This window comes from Choloepus didactylus, chromosome 4 (assembly GCF_015220235.1).
Source record: "Choloepus didactylus isolate mChoDid1 chromosome 4, mChoDid1.pri, whole genome shotgun sequence".
Lineage (NCBI taxonomy): Eukaryota > Metazoa > Chordata > Mammalia > Pilosa > Megalonychidae > Choloepus > Choloepus didactylus.
This window is the reverse complement of record NC_051310.1, coordinates 117256494-117276164: the sequence shown is the minus strand read 5'-3', so window position 1 is coordinate 117276164 and position 19671 is coordinate 117256494. Positions and strand designations below refer to the sequence as shown.

General features: G+C 32.3%; 1 protein-coding gene across 4 annotated transcripts in view; it reads right to left on the bottom strand.

The window, feature by feature from the left end:
* VPS13C (vacuolar protein sorting 13 homolog C) overlaps positions 1-19671 on the bottom strand; it is a 202275-nt gene that overhangs the window by 173204 nt on the left and 9400 nt on the right. For all 4 annotated transcript variants that reach the window (XM_037833799.1, XM_037833801.1, XM_037833798.1 and 1 more), the window contains exons 2-5: positions 13448-13491; positions 12501-12543; positions 9111-9206; positions 7596-7697 (exon numbers count right to left, since the gene is read on the bottom strand). In XM_037833799.1, the coding sequence (XP_037689727.1) occupies positions 7596-7697; positions 9111-9206; positions 12501-12543; positions 13448-13491 (285 nt within the window). The remainder of the gene's footprint in view (positions 1-7595; positions 7698-9110; positions 9207-12500; positions 12544-13447; positions 13492-19671) is intronic.

Here is a 19671-nt window from a genome sequence, read left to right as displayed (position 1 = left end):
ATACTGTAGAAATAATATTTATACTTCCAGAATAAGTCATAGTTTCTAATGCTTAATGTCTACACCTGTCACTCCCTGAGCTCGGGTTGCCCTCCCTGAAGGTCTTCACCAGGCTTCCAAATCTCAAGTCCAGTACTACTGCCTTAGTGAAGCCTTCCTTGACTCCTCCAAGCAGCTCCACGACTACCTACCCCTGCATCTTCCACAGACTTCAAGCAGTGATTAAACTGTATTTGAAGTATTTGCAGGATTGTTATGCCCCCAGGCGGGAGGCTTCATTAGGACAGGAGTTACCCTAAGATCTGGGCACAAAGCATACAATAGGTACCTATTCAAATGAATCAAAGAATCCACATTTTGGCATTAAAATAGAAGATATAAACTGAATTAATGTTATATGTATTTGAGAGTATACATGAAATTTAGCTCAAAATTTTAAATCTGTTCTTCCCTCATATTTTAAAGCAAATTGTGCCAATACTAAAATAATTTTTAAGAACCAAATCCTGGACTACAAGAAAAAAACCTGAATTTTAAGAAAAAATATTTAATGAAGATATAACAGAATCTAGATGTTACTATTATCAATATCTCTTGCCACAGTAGCAATCTCTGACTCATTCTCATTCATAAATTAACATTAAGAAAAAAGCTAAGTTCTCAAAGAAAAATCATTTGAAAACAAATAAGAAAGCCCAGCCTAACCCTAAAAAGCATGCCACTTGGCTAAAACAGCTTTCAGAGACAGAGATTTCACTGCCTGGGTTTAGTTAGATTCTATCATCACTTTCTTTTCTTCTCTGATGTACTATTATCTCTCTGGTTTCACATTCGTTCTAGCTGCTTTAGATCTCAATGACATATACCCTATGTTTAAACCAATCACCAATCTCATCCATCTAAGTACTGGGAAGCTGTCAAGCTCAGGGCACAAATATAAGTTTTCCAAAATTCTAATTTTTGTTCAAAATCTCAAATTTTAGCATTGCCAACAAACACTGTCAGTTGTTTTTTCTTGACATTATTTTCTTGAAGTGTCTACCAAACATAATGGTCTATTAGCCATTCTTTCAAGCAAAAATGGTACTCCATGAAAACAGCAGCTAGTTCAACACACAACCCAAACAAGTGCTCAAGCAGTCTTCCTAGAAACAATCATCCTACTTTAGTAGTGCTTTATATATATTTCCTAGTTTGTCACACAGAATATTTAAAAGACACATACTCAAGGATTGAAATTTATAAAAATTAATGTTTTATTGTTTCATCAAAGACATTCTTAACCAAAACTAGATTTTTTTTTTTTATTTTTTTTTATTTTTTACTGTGAGTGCATGGTGGCAAAGAATACAATGGGCTACTAGTACAGTCTGATGCAACTCAGTTGATTCTTGCTAAACTACCAGGAATTTTACTCCCATTGCTTTTGCATCACCAGTGCAAATGTCAACATAGTGAAAAAAAAGCAAATAATGCCTTATTCTTATTATGAAAATAATTTTGGCATTTTGAGAACCACTACTCCAGAATAAAAAAAAAAAAGAAAAAAAGAAAAAAACTGAAGTCACATGAGGAAAAAATATATATACTTGTAAACTGAAAAGAGGAAATGATCATGATTACACATTAAAGTCCTGGCCAACTGAAAGAAGGTATCATCAACAAAATCAACTACTCTATTCTCATTTCAGAATCACCAATATTCTGGGCCTAGTTTTCTATCCAAGCTAATATACCTTTAAAAAAAAAAAAAAAAAGAAGCTCTGAATCAATTAGCTTTTCCTTCATAGTGACCCCTGTGTTGTTGTTTTTTTTTTTTTAACAATGCTGCTCAATGATTTTGTTAAGTATTTGAATGGGCCACTGAAGTCCATTTGTATCTTGGAAGCAAGTTACTCCTAGAAGGATCAGAAAATACTACCACTGGTAGATTGCAGAAGCTTGGGTTAATTATCACTTAGAAAATTGGACAGTGAGCTATGAATATTTCCATGCTATCTTTTACATTAAACACAGTTAACTACAAGACAAATTAACAAAGTTAGTCAGCCACAGGTACTAAAGGGACAGATCGGTTAAAAGGGAAACTACTTTCAGGGTAATTCCACTCAATGCTGTAAAGTCTGCCCTGCAAATTCTTCTTCCATTTGTCATAATGAACCTAAATATTACACAAGTTTCCATCAGAATAAGGAATTCCCAACATGATGCTTATTGTCTAAGTTTCAAGATATAGACCCTATTTGCCATTTAATCAAAACAAATTTTAAGTATGACTAATAAATATAACAATCTCTTCAAAAACTATATAAAACAAAATTTAATAAGTCAAATTATTTTAATGAAAAATTGTTATTTAAATGTACTTGTAAATTTCCTAGTATATAAAAAATTCCTATGGTAAATCCTAAAGCAAACTTTAAATTCCTACTGTAAATCCTAAAGCAAACATCAAATTTACCTTTTGTGAAGCTTCAAATCTGAACATGCTATATAAGAACAGTGGTCTAGAGGTGCCTCAGGAGTTTACAAAAGTGACATAAATTGGGGATGATGAGAGAAGGCTCAGATGCTCAAGGTTTTGAAGAAAGTCTCACTTTTTTTGACAAAGGGATCTGTTCACTGCTTTTTACAAGTTTGAAAACCACTGCTGTAGGAGAGGAATTACTTAGTTGAGGAATTGCTTAGTAGAAAATCACAGTACTGTAGAATTAACATCAAAAAGGCTGTCAGGATTTGAAAGCTATTGTATAAGCTTCACAAAGGCAGTAGAGTATCTCTGTTTACCCCATGAACAACCAGCATCCAGCATAATGCTTGCCACAAGAAGACACTCAAATATTTAGTGGATGAATAAATGGTTAGAGAAAGTAAAGAAAGAAAATGATGATAGATGGGAAAAACATGAATTACATTTCCATATTATCTAAAAGAATGGTACCCCATCAAATGGGCTCCATTAAAAGCACAACCGTGGATAAGAATATCATTTTTTATATAGCTGAATATAATTAACCATGCATACCCACCAGGCTTGATGTCCTTGTAAACAATGTTTTCCAAGCCATATATGAACTCCCCTGAATGTGTGCCTGCATCCGCATGGCAGCAATAACCAAAGTGAAAAGCATTTAAAAGACACCTTTAATTTCACATGTAAAATATGCTTAAACTTAAAGTCAAAGAATTAGAAATCATGTAACAGTACAACTGAAATTTGATGACACTGAAACCATTTATTTCTAAGGAAATATTCACAGTGACACCAATTCAATTCTTTCAAAAACACAAACTTTATTTTCATGATATTAAAATAAAAATTTTTAATAATTAAAAAAATTTAACAATAATTTAAAATTAAGAAAGCAAGGCAGAAAAATATCAATTATAACTAATGTCTTATTGAATTCTTTGACAAATTTTCAAACAGAGCTAAAGTCCACTGTTTGGGTTCTCTTTTTGCCTCCCATTTTGACCATTTTCAGAATGAAATGCTGCTGTAATATTTGACACTAATTTTAAAGTCAGCTGAAATGACCTCATCTATTGCGATGTGTTCCCTTTGAGTATACTGTCTAAATCCAGTCTTGTTAATAACTCGATTAACAAATCACAAACACCACTGTGAATTTAACCTTCCTACATCACAGTTCTGACTATATCAGTCTCTGGCTCTTTAAAGAAAGAAAAAGGAAAACTTTAATCCCACCAGCTACAGATTAAAAATTCACTATAGCAGAGGGTTAGGAGTACAGGTTCCAGAGCCAGACTGGGTTTAAATTCTAGCTCTACGATTTTCTAGCTGTGTGGCTTAGGACAAGTTCCCCTACATGCTCTATACTTTTTCACTTTTACTATACCCTCCACCTACAGTGCCCTCTCTCCTTTCTGCATACCCATCCTTTAGAACCAGCTGAAATGTATACTTTCACTCTGCCCTGGTCTCCTTGGCTGAACATGATGTATCTATTCTGAACACTGTTTATAACTCTTTAATAGATCTCAATACTTCTCCTGTTTATTATTATGTGCATGTCTTATTTTCCCAACTAAAATGTAAGTAGGGTCCAGAGATTTTTGTAATTTTTGTGTTTCCAGCAATGTATAGGGAGGATTGGCATCAACTTCTCAAAGCATCTGGAAACTAGAAGAGAATACCTTCAAAACTCTCATTTTTAACCTAGCATTCAAACAAACCCAACCAAACCAAACAAGTATGGAAGAAGAATACAAAGACGTTTAAAATAGCAAAGATTTTAAATATTATATATAGTGCATCCTTTCTTAGAAACCTATTAGATGTGTTCTAGTCAAACAAAGGCGTAAACTAAGAAAGAGAAAAAAGACAAGGGGCCCAGGAAATAGTGAATTAAACACAGAAAAGCAGTGAAAAACAGTCCCACCATGACAACTGCAGCAGGCCTAAAAAACAACCAGTTCACAGGCAGAGCTCCAAGAAGAACAGCAGGGTGAGGGGGGTGGGAACTGATAAGATTGTTTTATTGAATGTGTTTGGACAATTTAAAAATAACATTGATAGTCATATAACAGATTACTCGTAGCATGTGAAAAGAAAGATACGTTTACATGGAAGACAAAGCAAATAAAAAGAAGCATTTTCAAATTCAAGAAAAACAAAAGTTTGCATAAAGGAAATATAATCTTACTGTATCATTTGAACTATGCAGAAAGCAATATGGATATTGTCATAATAATGTAAATATTGACTAGTAATTGGTCAAAAATTATGATATAGCCATATTATGAGAAGATGGGGGACTTACGGTGAAAGGGATAGTAAGAGAGGTAAACTCCTCAACTACTATAATAGGAAGTCCTAGATAATGCCTTAAATTAATAAACTATATATTGACAAATTTTAATATTTCTCAAAATGTGGTTCCCTCTAAGGAGTAGATCTGAAGGGCAGATAAGAGTAGGACAAGGGACTGCCATTTTTCATCTTAAGTCTTGTTGGCAAAACTACTTTATTTTTAAGTGTGTGCATATATGCTACTTGGATAAAAATAAACATTTTAAATACAGAATCTATAGCTTTTGAGAATCTTTCAGTCTCACTAGGATTAATCTTTCCCTTTACTTTATGGTTGCCTTTCTAGAAAAAGAAATTCCCTTCCATGGAAATAAAAGGAGAAAAATATCAAAGAGTTTATTTTTATTAAATTCTCTAGAAATATACTCATAGTTATATTTTAACTTTCTTACATTTCACGTGATAGTGAGCAGCACTCTATTTTATCAAATGAAAAAATATAAGTAAAAGTACTGTTTAAAAGCAGATCAGTCAAGACTTCTTTTTTATTTTAACCATCTATTCTTAGAGTTGAATCACCTCTTCACCTTACTTCTCTAAGTCATGTGGAATGGTGCTTATAAAATCAACAAATGAGAAAATAAGTTTGAAAAATACAACTAATTAATAACTATTAACTAATACTGGTAAAATATAAACTATCTAAAAGCCAGGGTTGTCTTTTCATTCTCACAAATAATATTCTATGAAGATATGACCCCTATCCAAAAAAACACTAAAAAAAGGATACTGATAGGCAGCAAAGGCAATAAAATGAATTCCTTAACAATTAATGGAAAACAATCTCTCTCAACATACTTCCCAATTCTTGAATACATCTCTTATACTCAGAAAACATATTTTTTGACAATGTTAAAACTGAGTTTCACTTTCTGAATTTTATTTCTATCCCAACAAAACTTAAATTTTATCATCCAAGAAACAACGTGATTATTACACATTAAATAGGCCTAAAAGTCCTAATTATACAAAATAAGCAGTATAGATGTACACATCAAGTACAGATATAGATAAATCAAGTCATTCTTAATAGCCTCTCTGCCAGAATCAAACGTATTAATTTCTTAAGCATTGAAGACCCAAGAGTCAAAGGTTCACAGATACAAAACATATACAGGTTATCAATTTACAAGTGACATATTTTGACAGTTAAACTGTTCAACTACTAAAACAGGAGAGACTGCCATGCCTGTTGTTACAGTAAACTGGAAACACTAAAATATTTTTAAGCCATTGTGAGTTATTTCCATTCAAAAAAAAAAAGGAGCTTGCAGTTTGTCTCTCAAGAGAATATATAAATAAAAATATTATAAATTATAAATGTATAATTATATATTATATCAATATAGCTAAGGTTATAGCAATATACCAATTCATGAATATATGATTATACATATATATTTAAAAGTATATTTAATATGAATAGCTTCAAGAAAGAAATGAAATTCTAGTGCTCTCCAAATTGTTCACATTTTATAATACTATTTCTACATATATTCTAATTAACCAAAACTGAATAAAAATAAATAGTAGTCACACTGAAATCTCATAAAACAATTCTCAGATTGCTGTATTTGGTGCACAAAAATAATGCAAATGAAGAAACAGTTTTCATAAAAATACAAATTCCTAAGCTTCAGTAGAAAACACAAAATATCCTTACATGTAAAAACAGAAAGGGAAAAAAGTTTAGGCTTTTTTTTATTTCTTCCATTATGGTAGTCTCTCTATCCTAAGTATTTTGGTAACTTTTCGTAAAAGAATGAGCAATTCTGCGTGGGAGAAAATACTCAAGGCAAAAAAAATTTGAATCACTGATAAAAAAACTTTAATAAGCAAGCTATTTTAAGACAGATTTCTTATTGATTGAAATAAATGTCAGCAGTCTAAGTAGGTAAAGAAATTCCCTTTTATCTAAATATAATTTATATCATGTCTAACTCAATGTTTGCCATATCTTTAAAGAAAGACAAAATAGTTATGACAATTGCCTTAACATTTCTGGTATCATCTTCCTTCCTTAACATTTCTGGTATCATGCTGCCAAATGACACAAAAATTATGTCAAATGCTAGTAACTCTTACTATATTTCAATCAGCAACTGGGGTATGATTTGACTTAAAAAAGAAAAAAAAAAAAAATAAGAGGTTTGAAGAGTTCTGCAACTCATCACTCTATAGACTACTTTTTTTGTATTACCCTTGTTCTTACACCATAAACCAAATCAAAATAGTTCCCAGATTTATTTTTAGATAAAAACAAAGGCAAGAGTTTAAAATGCTGATTCCTGAAGAATCAAGTTTTAAAAATATCTTATACAATATAAAGAGATACAGATTGCAAAAGAATCACAGCACCATTCCCTCCAACACCATTTCACTATAGTACTACGCTTAACCTCATCTTACAGGTAAAATGCAAACAAAGAAACCATTAATCTTTGGTCACAACAAACAGGCCTGCAAGAACTCATAGCAATATGGAAAGTCTCCATTAAGAAACATATTACAAAAAAACATTAAGAAAAGTGGGCAAATCAAACTGGCAGAGAGAACAAACAATCAAGGAAAAAGACAATTATTCTTAAATGTGAGTCATTAAAATATCTATAATAAATATTTTGAGATGTGATTCTAAAAGAAGATTCTTTGGAGATACAGTATATGAAGGCTCAAAAATAAACATCTTTATTATGCATTAAATATATCTAAAGTATAGGTATATCTAAGTTTATTTGAAATATAGGAATATCAATTTTACCTTTCTCTGCTGCTTTTTGAAGGGCTTCTTCAATTCGGAATAGCTCTTTCTGTTTAATATCCTGCAAGGATTTTTCTTCTTTTTCAGCATCATATTTAATACCTAAAATATATCCAGATAATTCATACAAAATAAATAAACAAATAGGAAGAGTTCAGTTTCACTATGATTTCATGTGGAGTGTGAGCGTGCATGTGCGTGTAAAAAGTCATTTTTTAAGTAAAAAATTATTTTTCATTCTTTAATTAGTTTTACAAAAGAAAAGTTAAACATAAGACTCCTATTAATTTACAAAGCTTATATTAAAAAGGAAGGAGGGAGAGAAAGGAGTTAAAGGGAAAAAGAAAGATGGAAAAAAAAGAGTAAGGGGAGAAGGGTCAGTATAAAGGCAAGAGGAAGAGAAGGAAGGCAGAAAATATACTAGAATATTGTCAGTTATTCTCTCTTTGTGGTAATATTTTGGGTAACTATAAAAAATGTTAAATCTAGTATCAGTTGGTGTCAACGCAGACTAATAAGACTTTCAGAAACTAATTCAGGAATTTGTATTAATGATCATAAAATACACCCTTTTTATCTAGCAATCTCATTTCTGGTTATTGTATCCTAAAGAAATAATACAAAAGAATGAAAAGGTATCTGTCAGAAGAAGGCATATACACTGTTCACTGTAATAACAAAAACAATGGGCAGTTCATGATGGAATCTTACATAGTCTTCTAGAATTATCATTCTCACTATGAAAACCATGAAACATATCAAAAATGTAAATAATATATTAAGTGAAAAAATAAGATCCATGTTGCACATATACTGTATATGCTACATAAAACCATGCATGTGTATAGGTAACAACTGGAAAGCAAAACATAAAAATAAAAAGTGTTTGTATTATTGTTGGGAAATTATAAGTAATTTCTCCCTAAAATATCCACAGTCTTCTTAATGGTATACTGTCCTATAACTGAAAAATAATAAGTAAAAATAATACTTAAATAAACATCATTGCTTTAAAACATTCAATAAAAATAACAAAACTATAATTTCTAAGGAAAAATACCTATTTTACACACATATTTTGAGAGAACTTTGACTCAAAATCAGAAGGAAAAAGGGGGAGAAATAAATTTTATCAATCTTGATTAACACATCAGTACATTAAAAAAAAAAAAAAACTCATTTCATTTATTTCCCAAAAAATAAATCTGCCTAATACATCTCAACTTAATAAGAAGCTTTAGTTGCAAGATAATTATTCATAGAAAACAGAATAAATTTAACAAATGGTTGAAATTACTCTTTCCAACAATATAAAAATATTTTATATACAAATGTCACAATATATGTACATACAGATGTGTACATATGATGAATGTACATACATGTGTGTATATGTATATAATTAGTTTACTTAAATTATCTTCTACTTTAATCAATATATTAAAATACTTGAATCAGGTAACAATTTAATTTCAGTGTGACGTTACTGAATGGTTACGTCCTAAAATAACTTACTTGCTCCAGGGACAACAAGCAGGTATAATCCTTCTAAGGTTGCAACAACTGCTTCTCCATAAAGGTTCTTCCAAGGAATCTTCAAAGTTAATTTATCTAAGGAAACATAACTTCAACCTTAAATTCTTATCTCACTGCTCAAAAAGATACACATTTCTTACATTCCTTTAAGAGAAAAAGTATAACAAAACCATACACACACACACACACATATATATAAACACACATATATATATATCACTCAGAAAAAAAAGAAAAAATCCCCAGAACTGAAGTTTACAACAATCTTTTCCCTATAATATCACTATTAAAAGTGACTATCACATTGTGTTTTATACTTCTCAAACTTACGTCAGGTCTTTCAGGAGACCAGCCCCCCAAAAAATTTTCAATTATAATACAGATGAAATAATAGTCTAGCCCAAATATAGCCCTAATATCACTAACCACGTACATTGCCGTGTGACAGAAAAGTCAGGACCAAGGATTACCAGTAGCCAGCCCCAGAAAGCCACAGACTTCTGAGAAAAAACATCACCTTAATAATGCCCTGACTCTGGACTTCCCCTACCTCCAAACTATGTGGCAATAAATTTGCATTGTTTAAGCCAACTCATTGTATGGTATTTGCTTTGGCAGCCAGGAAACTAAAACAGATTTGGTACTGGAAAGTAGGGTGTTGCTCTGCAAATACCTAAAGATGCAGAAATGGCTTTGGAATTGGGTAATAAGTAGAGGTATGTGAGGTGCTTGATAAAAAAATCCTAGATTGCTTTGAAGAGAGTGTTGATAGAAATATGAATGCTAAAGATACTTCCAGTGAGGCCTTAGAAGGAAATGATGAATGTGCTATTGAAATTTAGAAGAAAGGCAACCCTTGTTTTAAAGTAGCAGAGAACTTGGCAAAACTTGTTCTAATGTTGGGCTGAAAGTAGAAATTGTACATGATGAATTTGAACATTTATCTGAGGAGATTTCCAAGCTAAATGTTGAAGGTGCAGCATATAGTAAAATGCAGAAGGAAAAGGATAAGCTGAGAATTCAACTCTTAAGCACAAAGAAACCAGAAATTCATGGTTTAGAAAATTCTGAGCCTATCCAGATAGCATGCTCTGAGAATACAGCCAGAAGCAGTTCCATGAGGGACCTCCCTGAGCTTCTGGAAAGTGAGTCCCCAAAGAATAGTGCTCCATATGAGGGTTTAACTGATCACAGGTTCAGTCATCAATTTCAGTAGAAGTCAGGACTGGAAATGCAGTTATGCAGGAAGGATCTCTGGAAAGTTCTATTGTCTGCTGGTTTAGAACCCTGTGAACTGCACTCAAAGCCAACACAGTTTTTGCAAAATTTTTATAAGCAGAACCACTGCAAGTCTGGACTGAAAGGGATCGAGAAGGAACAAATAGAAGAAAGAATGTTCATCTCTATTCCACCAGCCAGCTTGTCCTGGGGAATCCATCAAAAACCCTTACCAGAGTTCCTAGCTTGCACTACAGAATTCTGACTTGACCGTTCCCACAGTCGCTTGAGCCAATTCCTATAATTAATCTCATAAAATTTATATTACATACATACATATACATATTTATATATTTATATCTCCTGTAGGTTCTGTTTCCCTGCAGAACCCTGACTAACACAACTTATAGCTGATAAGGGTTTGGTATCCGAAATCTATAAAGAAATCCTCCAACTCAGTAACAAAAAGCCAAATAACCCAAATGAAAAATGGGCAAAGAACATGAATAGACATTTCTCTCAAGAACATAAACCAATGGCCAATAAGCAAATGAAAAGATGTTCATCAGGGAAATGCAATTTCAAACCACAATGAAATACCATTTCAAACCCATTAGAATGCCTACTATTTAAAAAAAAAAAAGGAAGTAACAAGTGTTGTAGAGGATGTTGAGAAATAGGAACACACATTCATTGTTGCTGGGAATGTTAAATGATGCAGCCACTGTGGAAAACAGTGCAGCAGTTCCTTGGGAAGTATGGAATTACCCTATGACCCAGTAATCCCACTTCTAGGAATACTGAAAGCAGGGACTTAAACAGATATTTGCACAACCATGTTCATAGCAGCATTGCTCACAAAAGCCAAAGGTAGAAATAACCCAAATGCCCAACAACTGATGAATGGATAAACAATTTGTGGTATATACATACAATGCAATATTATTGAGCTGCAAAAAAGGAATGAAGTTCTGATACACATAACAATGTGGATGAACCCGGAAGACATCAAGTTGCATGAAATAAGCCAGACACAAAAGGACAAATATTGTATGATCTCACAGATACGAAACAATTCAAACAAATTCAGAGTCAGAAACCAGAAAACAGGTTATGAGGGTCAGGGGTGGGGTTAGGGAATGGAGAGTTAATGCTTAATTGCACAGATTTTCTCTTTGGGATGATGGAAAAATTTTGGTAGTAGATGGTGGCACAACACTGTGAATGTGAGTGACACCTCCAAATTGTGTATTTGAATGTTGTTGGAAGAGTAAAATGTGGGTTTTGTATAAGTTACCAGAATGAAATTTTTTAAAAAACCATAAGGACTGTACAACCTAATCAGTGAACCCTAATGTAAGCTATGGACTGTGGTTAATGGTACAAGTCTAGTGATGTTTTATCAGTTGTAACAGGGGTGCTACACTTGTGTAAAGTAGTGGTGGTGGGAAGGACTTTGTGTGTGAGGGGGCATGCACTCTATTTCCTGTGTGAATTTTCTATAGACACACAACTACTCTAATAAAAAAAGTTAAAAATAAAATTTAAAAAGAAGTTAAAAATAAAGTTGCATGGATTATTTGGGAAGACTTTATAAATTAAGCTTCCTATTGAAAAATTTCTTCAACAAAGATGTATGCTTTGTTACGGATGATTTTAGTTTAAGAGTTTAGCTGAAAAGAAACAGACTTTATACTTACCAAAATATATTCTCCATACCATACTGCCGCATACATATCAAGTGAAAATGGTTGAACAAAACATGAGGGAAATAAGCTATTTTTAAAATTTATTTACTGGGTTTCCAAATTATACACGTATGCATTTAATAAAAAACACTTGAAATCTGGATGTCAATTCTGAAAATAAAGATTTGTTTTACGTGGTAGAAACAATGCATGAAGAGTAAAATTGCATTCAAATTTCCTTCCATTTTAAAGGGTTATTTTCTACTCTTGCAGAAATTTTAAGGTATATATGTATTATACATAATATACATTACGTTCAGAACTGTAAAAGCTCTCATTAACATAACCCAAAAACCTCTCAAACTTTTGTTCAAGCTCAAAAAGATTTTATAGATTAAATAACAGAGACTTTTAAAAAATTAAAAGGGCCAATAATAACTCAAATGAATAGTGAAGCACTTACCAATTTGGCCAGCCTTGACTTTAAAAGGAACATGTAATTCACTCTTCAGAAGGAAAAAAAAAAAAAAATTAAGGACATCTTGAATAATTAAGTCCCAAAAAAATCACTCTTGAATTATCATTTAAATATATAATCAGCCTTAAGAAGAAGCATACAATAAATTTTCTATATTTGAGTAACTCATAAAGGACCTGCTTAACTTTGACTCGACTGAAAAAATCCACAATAGAAACAAAATTACAAATAGAATAAAGAGAAAATGAGTGTGTGGTTAAAGAACACAACTGGGTAACCTGTTATTTGCTTTAATAAACCAAACCAAGCCAGATAAAATTTTATGTAATTTTAAAATAACAAATAGACATAGCTTACCTGAAATACTAGAACAGAAAAATAGTCCTTTTTGTATAATGAGTTGGAAACAGTAAATGAACAATAATTCTCTCCCAAATAAAAAAAAAAGAAATACAAGAACAATGGGTATTGGGGTTGGGAAATGTTTTTTGGTTTTGCATTTTTTTGTTTGTTTTATGCTCAAGAGTAAATGGCACAAATTACCTTCTAGTCCTAAAAGGTCAAAAAAATTATTTACCTATGAATATCACCATAATATTGTAAAGCTGGACTGTCAACGTATTTCCAAATATACATTCATTCATTAGATATACTGTTAAAATCAACCACATATATTCCTGAAAATCACTGGAAGAAAATTCTGAAGAAAAATATTTCAGTAAGACAAATATCTATTGCAAAGTCACACAGTCAAATTAGACAAAGACAAATTCCTCCATCTTCCAAGATACACTATTTTAATCATTAGGGAAAAAATACTATTTTTAAATCTTTAATCTCAGATCATCCTACAGCAAATAGTTTATCTAGGTAACCAAGATACCTAGTAACCAAGGATTATTTAGTTGAATTCTCATGGATTAAAAACTTACCAGAGCATTTTCTTTTATCTGTAGATTATCTAAAGCCACATTACCTTTAAAAAAAAAAAAAGGAAAAATATAAAGTTAACATACCGATTAGTATAACCTGCATTAAGGCAATGCCAAACACTACAACACTGTGTTAAGTGCTTAACAAGACAGTAGTGAGCAAGGCAGACTTATAGAACTCAAGAGGCTACTGACACAAAAGAGTTGCTATATATGGATAAGAATAATTAATTGTAGCATACTTGAGGTTAACCCAATGTAAAAGAATTTCTGAAATCCTTAAGCTAGGCAACATCTAAATAGGCAATGAGAAAGAATTTGGAGCCTTTTGGACTGAAGAACTTCAGGACCAAAGAAGGTATTCATCATTTTGAATGATTAAGCCAAAACCTCAAAGGAAGGACATAAAGAGATAGACCAATCATCCTGCCAACCCAGGATTCTTTCCTTAATTGTGGTATCAATGAACATTTTCTTCAAGAGCATGGTGGTAATCTTTTATGACTCTAAACATCCTACCTTCCAAATGACTGTCCTTTATGGTTCTAATATTCTTTAATTCATCCAACTTTTCTTGAACCTATTCATACATTAAGTCATAAAACTAAAAAGTCACACTGATACTAGCACGGCTCATATTTTCAACATTGTACCTACATTTATTGAGATATAATAGTTAAAATATTCTCACTCATATATAAACTTAAGCATAAGAAAAAGTTTTCATTTCACTTTAGTTCTTTAAGGGTTAATAACACTATAGTTTCAACATTAATAACACTATAGTTTCAACATTAATTTATGCTTTATGGAAGCATAAATTGACATGTTATAAATGTTCTTAATCACTCATGAAAAATTAATTTTAAAAAATACTATTATTCCTCTGTCCTCCATAATTATTTTTCAATGAGGTAATTTTATCTCCATGGTATTCTGGAGTGAATTAAAACTATTATGCTATTATTAGTATTTTGATTTTCCCAAATATCAGGTTTATTCAAATATACTAATAAATATTTATTTATATTTCCAGCACCTACTTCATGCCAGGTGATGGAAAGGGAAAGATAAATAAAACAATGTCTCTGCCATTGAGGAACGCAAAGCCAAGCAAAGTAGACTGAAACATAACTTGAGCAATATTCTGTTAGCACTCCAACAGAAGAGCACACATGATGCAAAAGAGGAACCCAGGAGGAACCACCTAACTCTGACTAGAGAGATCAAGGAGAACTCCATGAGCAGGTTTAGGCCAGAAGGCTAAAGAAGTATTCACTCGGTAGATATGAAAAGAGGGCAAATAGTCGTGAATGAGTAAGGAACATTTTAGAAATTATCTGTGGTTTGGTGCAGATGGAGAGTGTGAGTAAAGGATAAGAGATAAAGTCAGAAAAGGGGTCAGACTCACAAAGTTTTTTAGAATGAAAAGACTGGTCACAGCAGAAAGATGAAAAATGTATAAAAGGAACAACAAAATTAGAGCTATATTTTAGAACCATTATTCTATAATCCTAAGGAATAATCACTGTTTTGTACAAACACATTTAGCTACAAAGATGTTCACTGCAATATTCGTTATAATGAAAGGAATGAAGGATCTAAATACTTAAATATGCAGCAATAAGTCATAAATCATGATATATCCATAATAAAGACAAAAAAATCTAGAAGGACATGGGAAAATGCTCATAATATATGAAGTTAAAAAGAAAAACATAAAGAACAGTATGCCCAGAATGATACAATTTAAAAGGTAAATATGCACACATGTTTATGTCCAAAGCACACATACACACACACACACAAAAAAAAAACTGAGAAATTAGACACCATAATGTTCACAGTGGTTATTTCTACCTAATAAAGTTCAAAGTGATTTTTATTTTCTTTTCTGTGTATCTGTATTTTTAATTTTTTTTCTGACATAAATTGTTCACAACTACAATAAAAGGGAGAGAAGGAGTAAGGAAACCTCACAAATGGGAAGAAAATATCTTACCAGTATCATTATAATAGGAGGGAAAAGAAGCAATACAAGCAGTCAGGCAGCTTCTACAATACGCACAAGAGAAATTAAAACTTGAAATATGGCAGTAACTTTAGGGTCAAAGAGGCAGAGTCAGAGAAAAAAGATATTTTGTAAGAAGAATTGACAGGATGTGATCACTGCCCAGAGACAGGGATAATAAAGCAGTCATGGAAGGCTGCCATGTTTTTGACAGTTGAAAAAAAATCTTTAAGATGCATCATATGCCCTAAAATTACATAAAATGGACAAATATTCCTGGATTTAATTCTGTCACAGTATGCAAATATACACCTCAATTCAATTCCACAAAATTACAATTTGGAACTCCATTCAAGTCAATAGATATGATCTGCAAATATGCTAGTATATATTTGAAGCAATTCAAACTATTTAACAAGATCTAAAGTCCATAAGGAGAACTTCAAACTTGCAAATGAAGAACTCATTTTGAATTTTTCCCAGTGGTTCTCAACTGGTGGGTCAAGTGTCACCAAGAGTGCACAGATGTAACTTACATAAGATACAAAGTTTTTCTAACAATTGTCAAGGCACTAACATAATGCCTGTAAAAATATAAATATGCTTATAAAAATGGGTGGTTTCTGGTACTGTGGGGCTTTGGTTCTTTGAAGTAACAGGTGGCATTTAAGGTGTGAAATATCAAAAACTACCAATACAGCTAATAGAGTTAAACAAGTATATTTAGAAAGATGGACAGACACACAGAGAGACCAAAATATTAAAAGAGATCATCACTGGGTGGTAGGAATAAGGATGGTTTTGGTTTTTTATGTTAATCCCATACAAATTGTAACAAGGGAAATGGGGAAACAAAACAAAAGTAAATTCTAATGTCATTATGCCCTCAATATTTTTCATAGATATTCTTCCTACATCTAATATCTACCTTACCTACAGACACAAAAAATAACAAAGAAATAATATATTTCTTCTACACAGAAACTAGCAAATGAATGCATACTTCCTCTCTGAGAAAAGTGAATGTTATCTAACAAACCCATAAACATAACAAGGAAGCCAGAATGAGACATTCTATGAGTTATTTGCACTGAAGGAGGAACCACTAGTCCTAACACAAAGAAAAGGGAAGGAATAGTAGATTTTAGATTAACATCGGGGTAAAAGTGCATTCATTCACTAAACCAGTATTTGGGTGCCTATTCTAGGTAAGGCACAGTGCTAATGAGTACTCTTCCACTAAAATGCAGGCTTTTCTAATAGGTACCTACATAGCAGTTTTACTGTATGTACTATGAATGATAGAAATTCCATTTAAATAAATATAAAATGATTTTTAGAGGCGTTCTGTTTTTGTTTTAGAGTCTTATAAATTATTTTTAACTGAACACCAAAGAAAAAGTTAAGATTTACTTTTCCTTTTCCATTTCAAGATAACATAATAATTCCATAGATGTGCAAATATCTTTACTGCTAAGACCAGATTACCCTTACCAAGAACACACAGAGGTCAAAGGAAGTTCCTGATAACCTTAGGGGCCTTGGGGAGAGAGGTGGTAAATATTTGTGCCTAACCTTTACACACACATACACATACATCCACATAGGGAAAGGATGACTAATAGTTGGAGATGGATAAACTTAACTCTGACAGTAGGGAAGGCACTAAAGCCAAATGTACCACAGGTGGCATTTTTTCCCTTTGATTTTTTTTTATTAAAGAAGTTGTAGGTTTACATAAAAATCATGCAGGAAGTACAAAGTTCCCTTCCCCCACACACACATGACTAACATTAACATGTTGCATTAAGTGTGGTACCCTTATTACAACTGATGAAAACAATATTATTATAATTATACTATTACAATAGTCCATAGTTTACATTAGGGATCATCCTTTGTGTTGTACAAGTCTATGTCGCTTTTTTTTAATATTCATTTTGGTAACATACATACAACCTAAAATTTCCCATTATTACACAGTGGTGTAAATGACAAGTCTAAAGAGACCACCATGACGGACAAGCAAAGAGGGTCTATGAAATGATCTCCTCCTATGATGGACTAACAGGCCTACAGCAACTGAGGTATTCCTTCAGAATATCTAACCTTTACACACACATATTATATGATCTATTATATGATTTGACCCTCATGGCTTCTTGGTGCAAGAGGCAGGATATTCGCTATCCTGAAACTGAGGCTTAGAGAAGTTAAGTGGCTGGCCTACAAATACTATGAAAATTTAGTAATTGGTAGAGAAAGGCTCAAATCTTCCAGTGCCCAATGCTGTGTTCCAGAACAGCATACTATCTCCCAAATAACAGAGTAGAAAGGATATAGGATTTTAAGTCAGGATTTTAAGTGTACCTCACTTGAGGGAAAAAAACTGATGTACAAGAATCATATTCAGCATTGAGAGGTTTCTGTGGTTGTTAGATCCACTTTTGGTCTCTGTATTTTAAAAGCCATATGGATAAAAAATCCAAAAAACAAAAAGGGCAACTAAAATTAGTGAAACTAACAAGGGTATAACGAAATTAATAGAATGGAATCAAGGAGTTATGTTACAAGCATTATCAGAATAAATGACAGTGTCACAGCAGAAAACATAGAGGCTGGAGATGACACTGCAAAATGTTAATTTTAGTATTTTTTTTAAAAAACCTACTTTGCCTCAAAATAAAAGGCAGAAATTCACGTTATGATTATACAACCGCTCAGGACCATAAAGATCTTTAAACCCAATGCCCCCTCACTTCTCACTTTACAAATGAAGGAACTGAAGCCTACAGAAATTAGGTGATTTATCTAAGTTTATACAATTAATTTGTGTCTGTGCTAAGAATAGAAACCATGTCTTCTGACTCTGTTGTCAATGTTCTTAATAGAAAACATAGAAACTTATTCAAAGCTATGATTAAAAACAAAAAAATAAAAATGTCACACCTTAATCCATGAAACTAGCCTTGTTTGTTTATTGTAAAACAGTACAAGAATACATAGTACTATGTACTTATTTTTTATTTAAGATTTCCTTTATGTATGTTATTATAAACACTCATTATTTATTGGAAAAGTATATCAAAATGTTCAAACACATTCATTTTCCAAGGAAGTCAGTTAAGGTAAGTGACTGAACAGTTTTTAAAAGCATGAATAGAATTATTTTAATGACTAATGTTTTTAAACAATATTTAAGAAAATACTGTAGCAATTCACTTAAATGAATCTAGCTATTCAACCCAAATTAACCAAAATCCAGACACAAGAATAGCCTAATCTTTGATCTTTTAATTGGAGTCCTCAGACATTTTGTCTTAGAAAGGGAAAGTAGGAAAGGAAAAAGAGACAACAGACTTTCATTCCTCTTATTTCCTTATTGAAACAGGAAGTCTTGGCAAAGAATGGTGAAAAGCTGCAATTCTACCACTCCCTTTCAATGCACTTCAGGGCTCTTAGAATAGTTAGTGCAGCAGTTACCTTTTCTAGAAAAGGAGTGTTTTTTTTTAAATTTATGATGCTGGTTAATTATGCGGAAGGTGTTTCCAATTTATTTCCAAAGCATTGCTACAAATGAAAGTAACAATCTAAATATATTTACACTACAGTACTGAACTTTTTGTTGTTGATTTTACATGCTGTAGGACAAGCTAATGAGAAATGTGGCTTAACTATGCCAAGTATTGGCTGCAAGAGAGGACTAAAGAAAAATGTCCTTCTACAGGTTCAGAAATACCTAGATACTGTCATTTTATATGTCAAGCTATAAAAAAACAGAGACCTGCTTTTTCTTGCATTCTCAACCTGCTCCACAGCTATCTGTAAAATAACATAATACAGTGGATTTGGATTCCCAAGTATCAGCATGAGGCTGGAACTTCACTAATCTTGTCATATTTCATGATTGCGTCTCTTTGTTCACAGTACTGAGTGAAGAATAAGAAGGGAGAAAAAAGGCACATTGTTTGACTATCATTTCTCACTATGAACACTGGGAAAGTGGCAGTACAACTGATCAAATGAAGGAGCTCACACTGCTGTTGCCTTGTTCAATCACAGAAGTTTAAAGCCGGAAGAGATGACCTCATCTAACCCTCTCATTTACAGATAAAAAACAAGTGACCACTGGTCAGTAACTGGCCAAAAGTCAAACAACTTGACGGCTTCAGAAATGAAATCAGATCCCAGTTGTTCTCAATCCGAGTCCAGT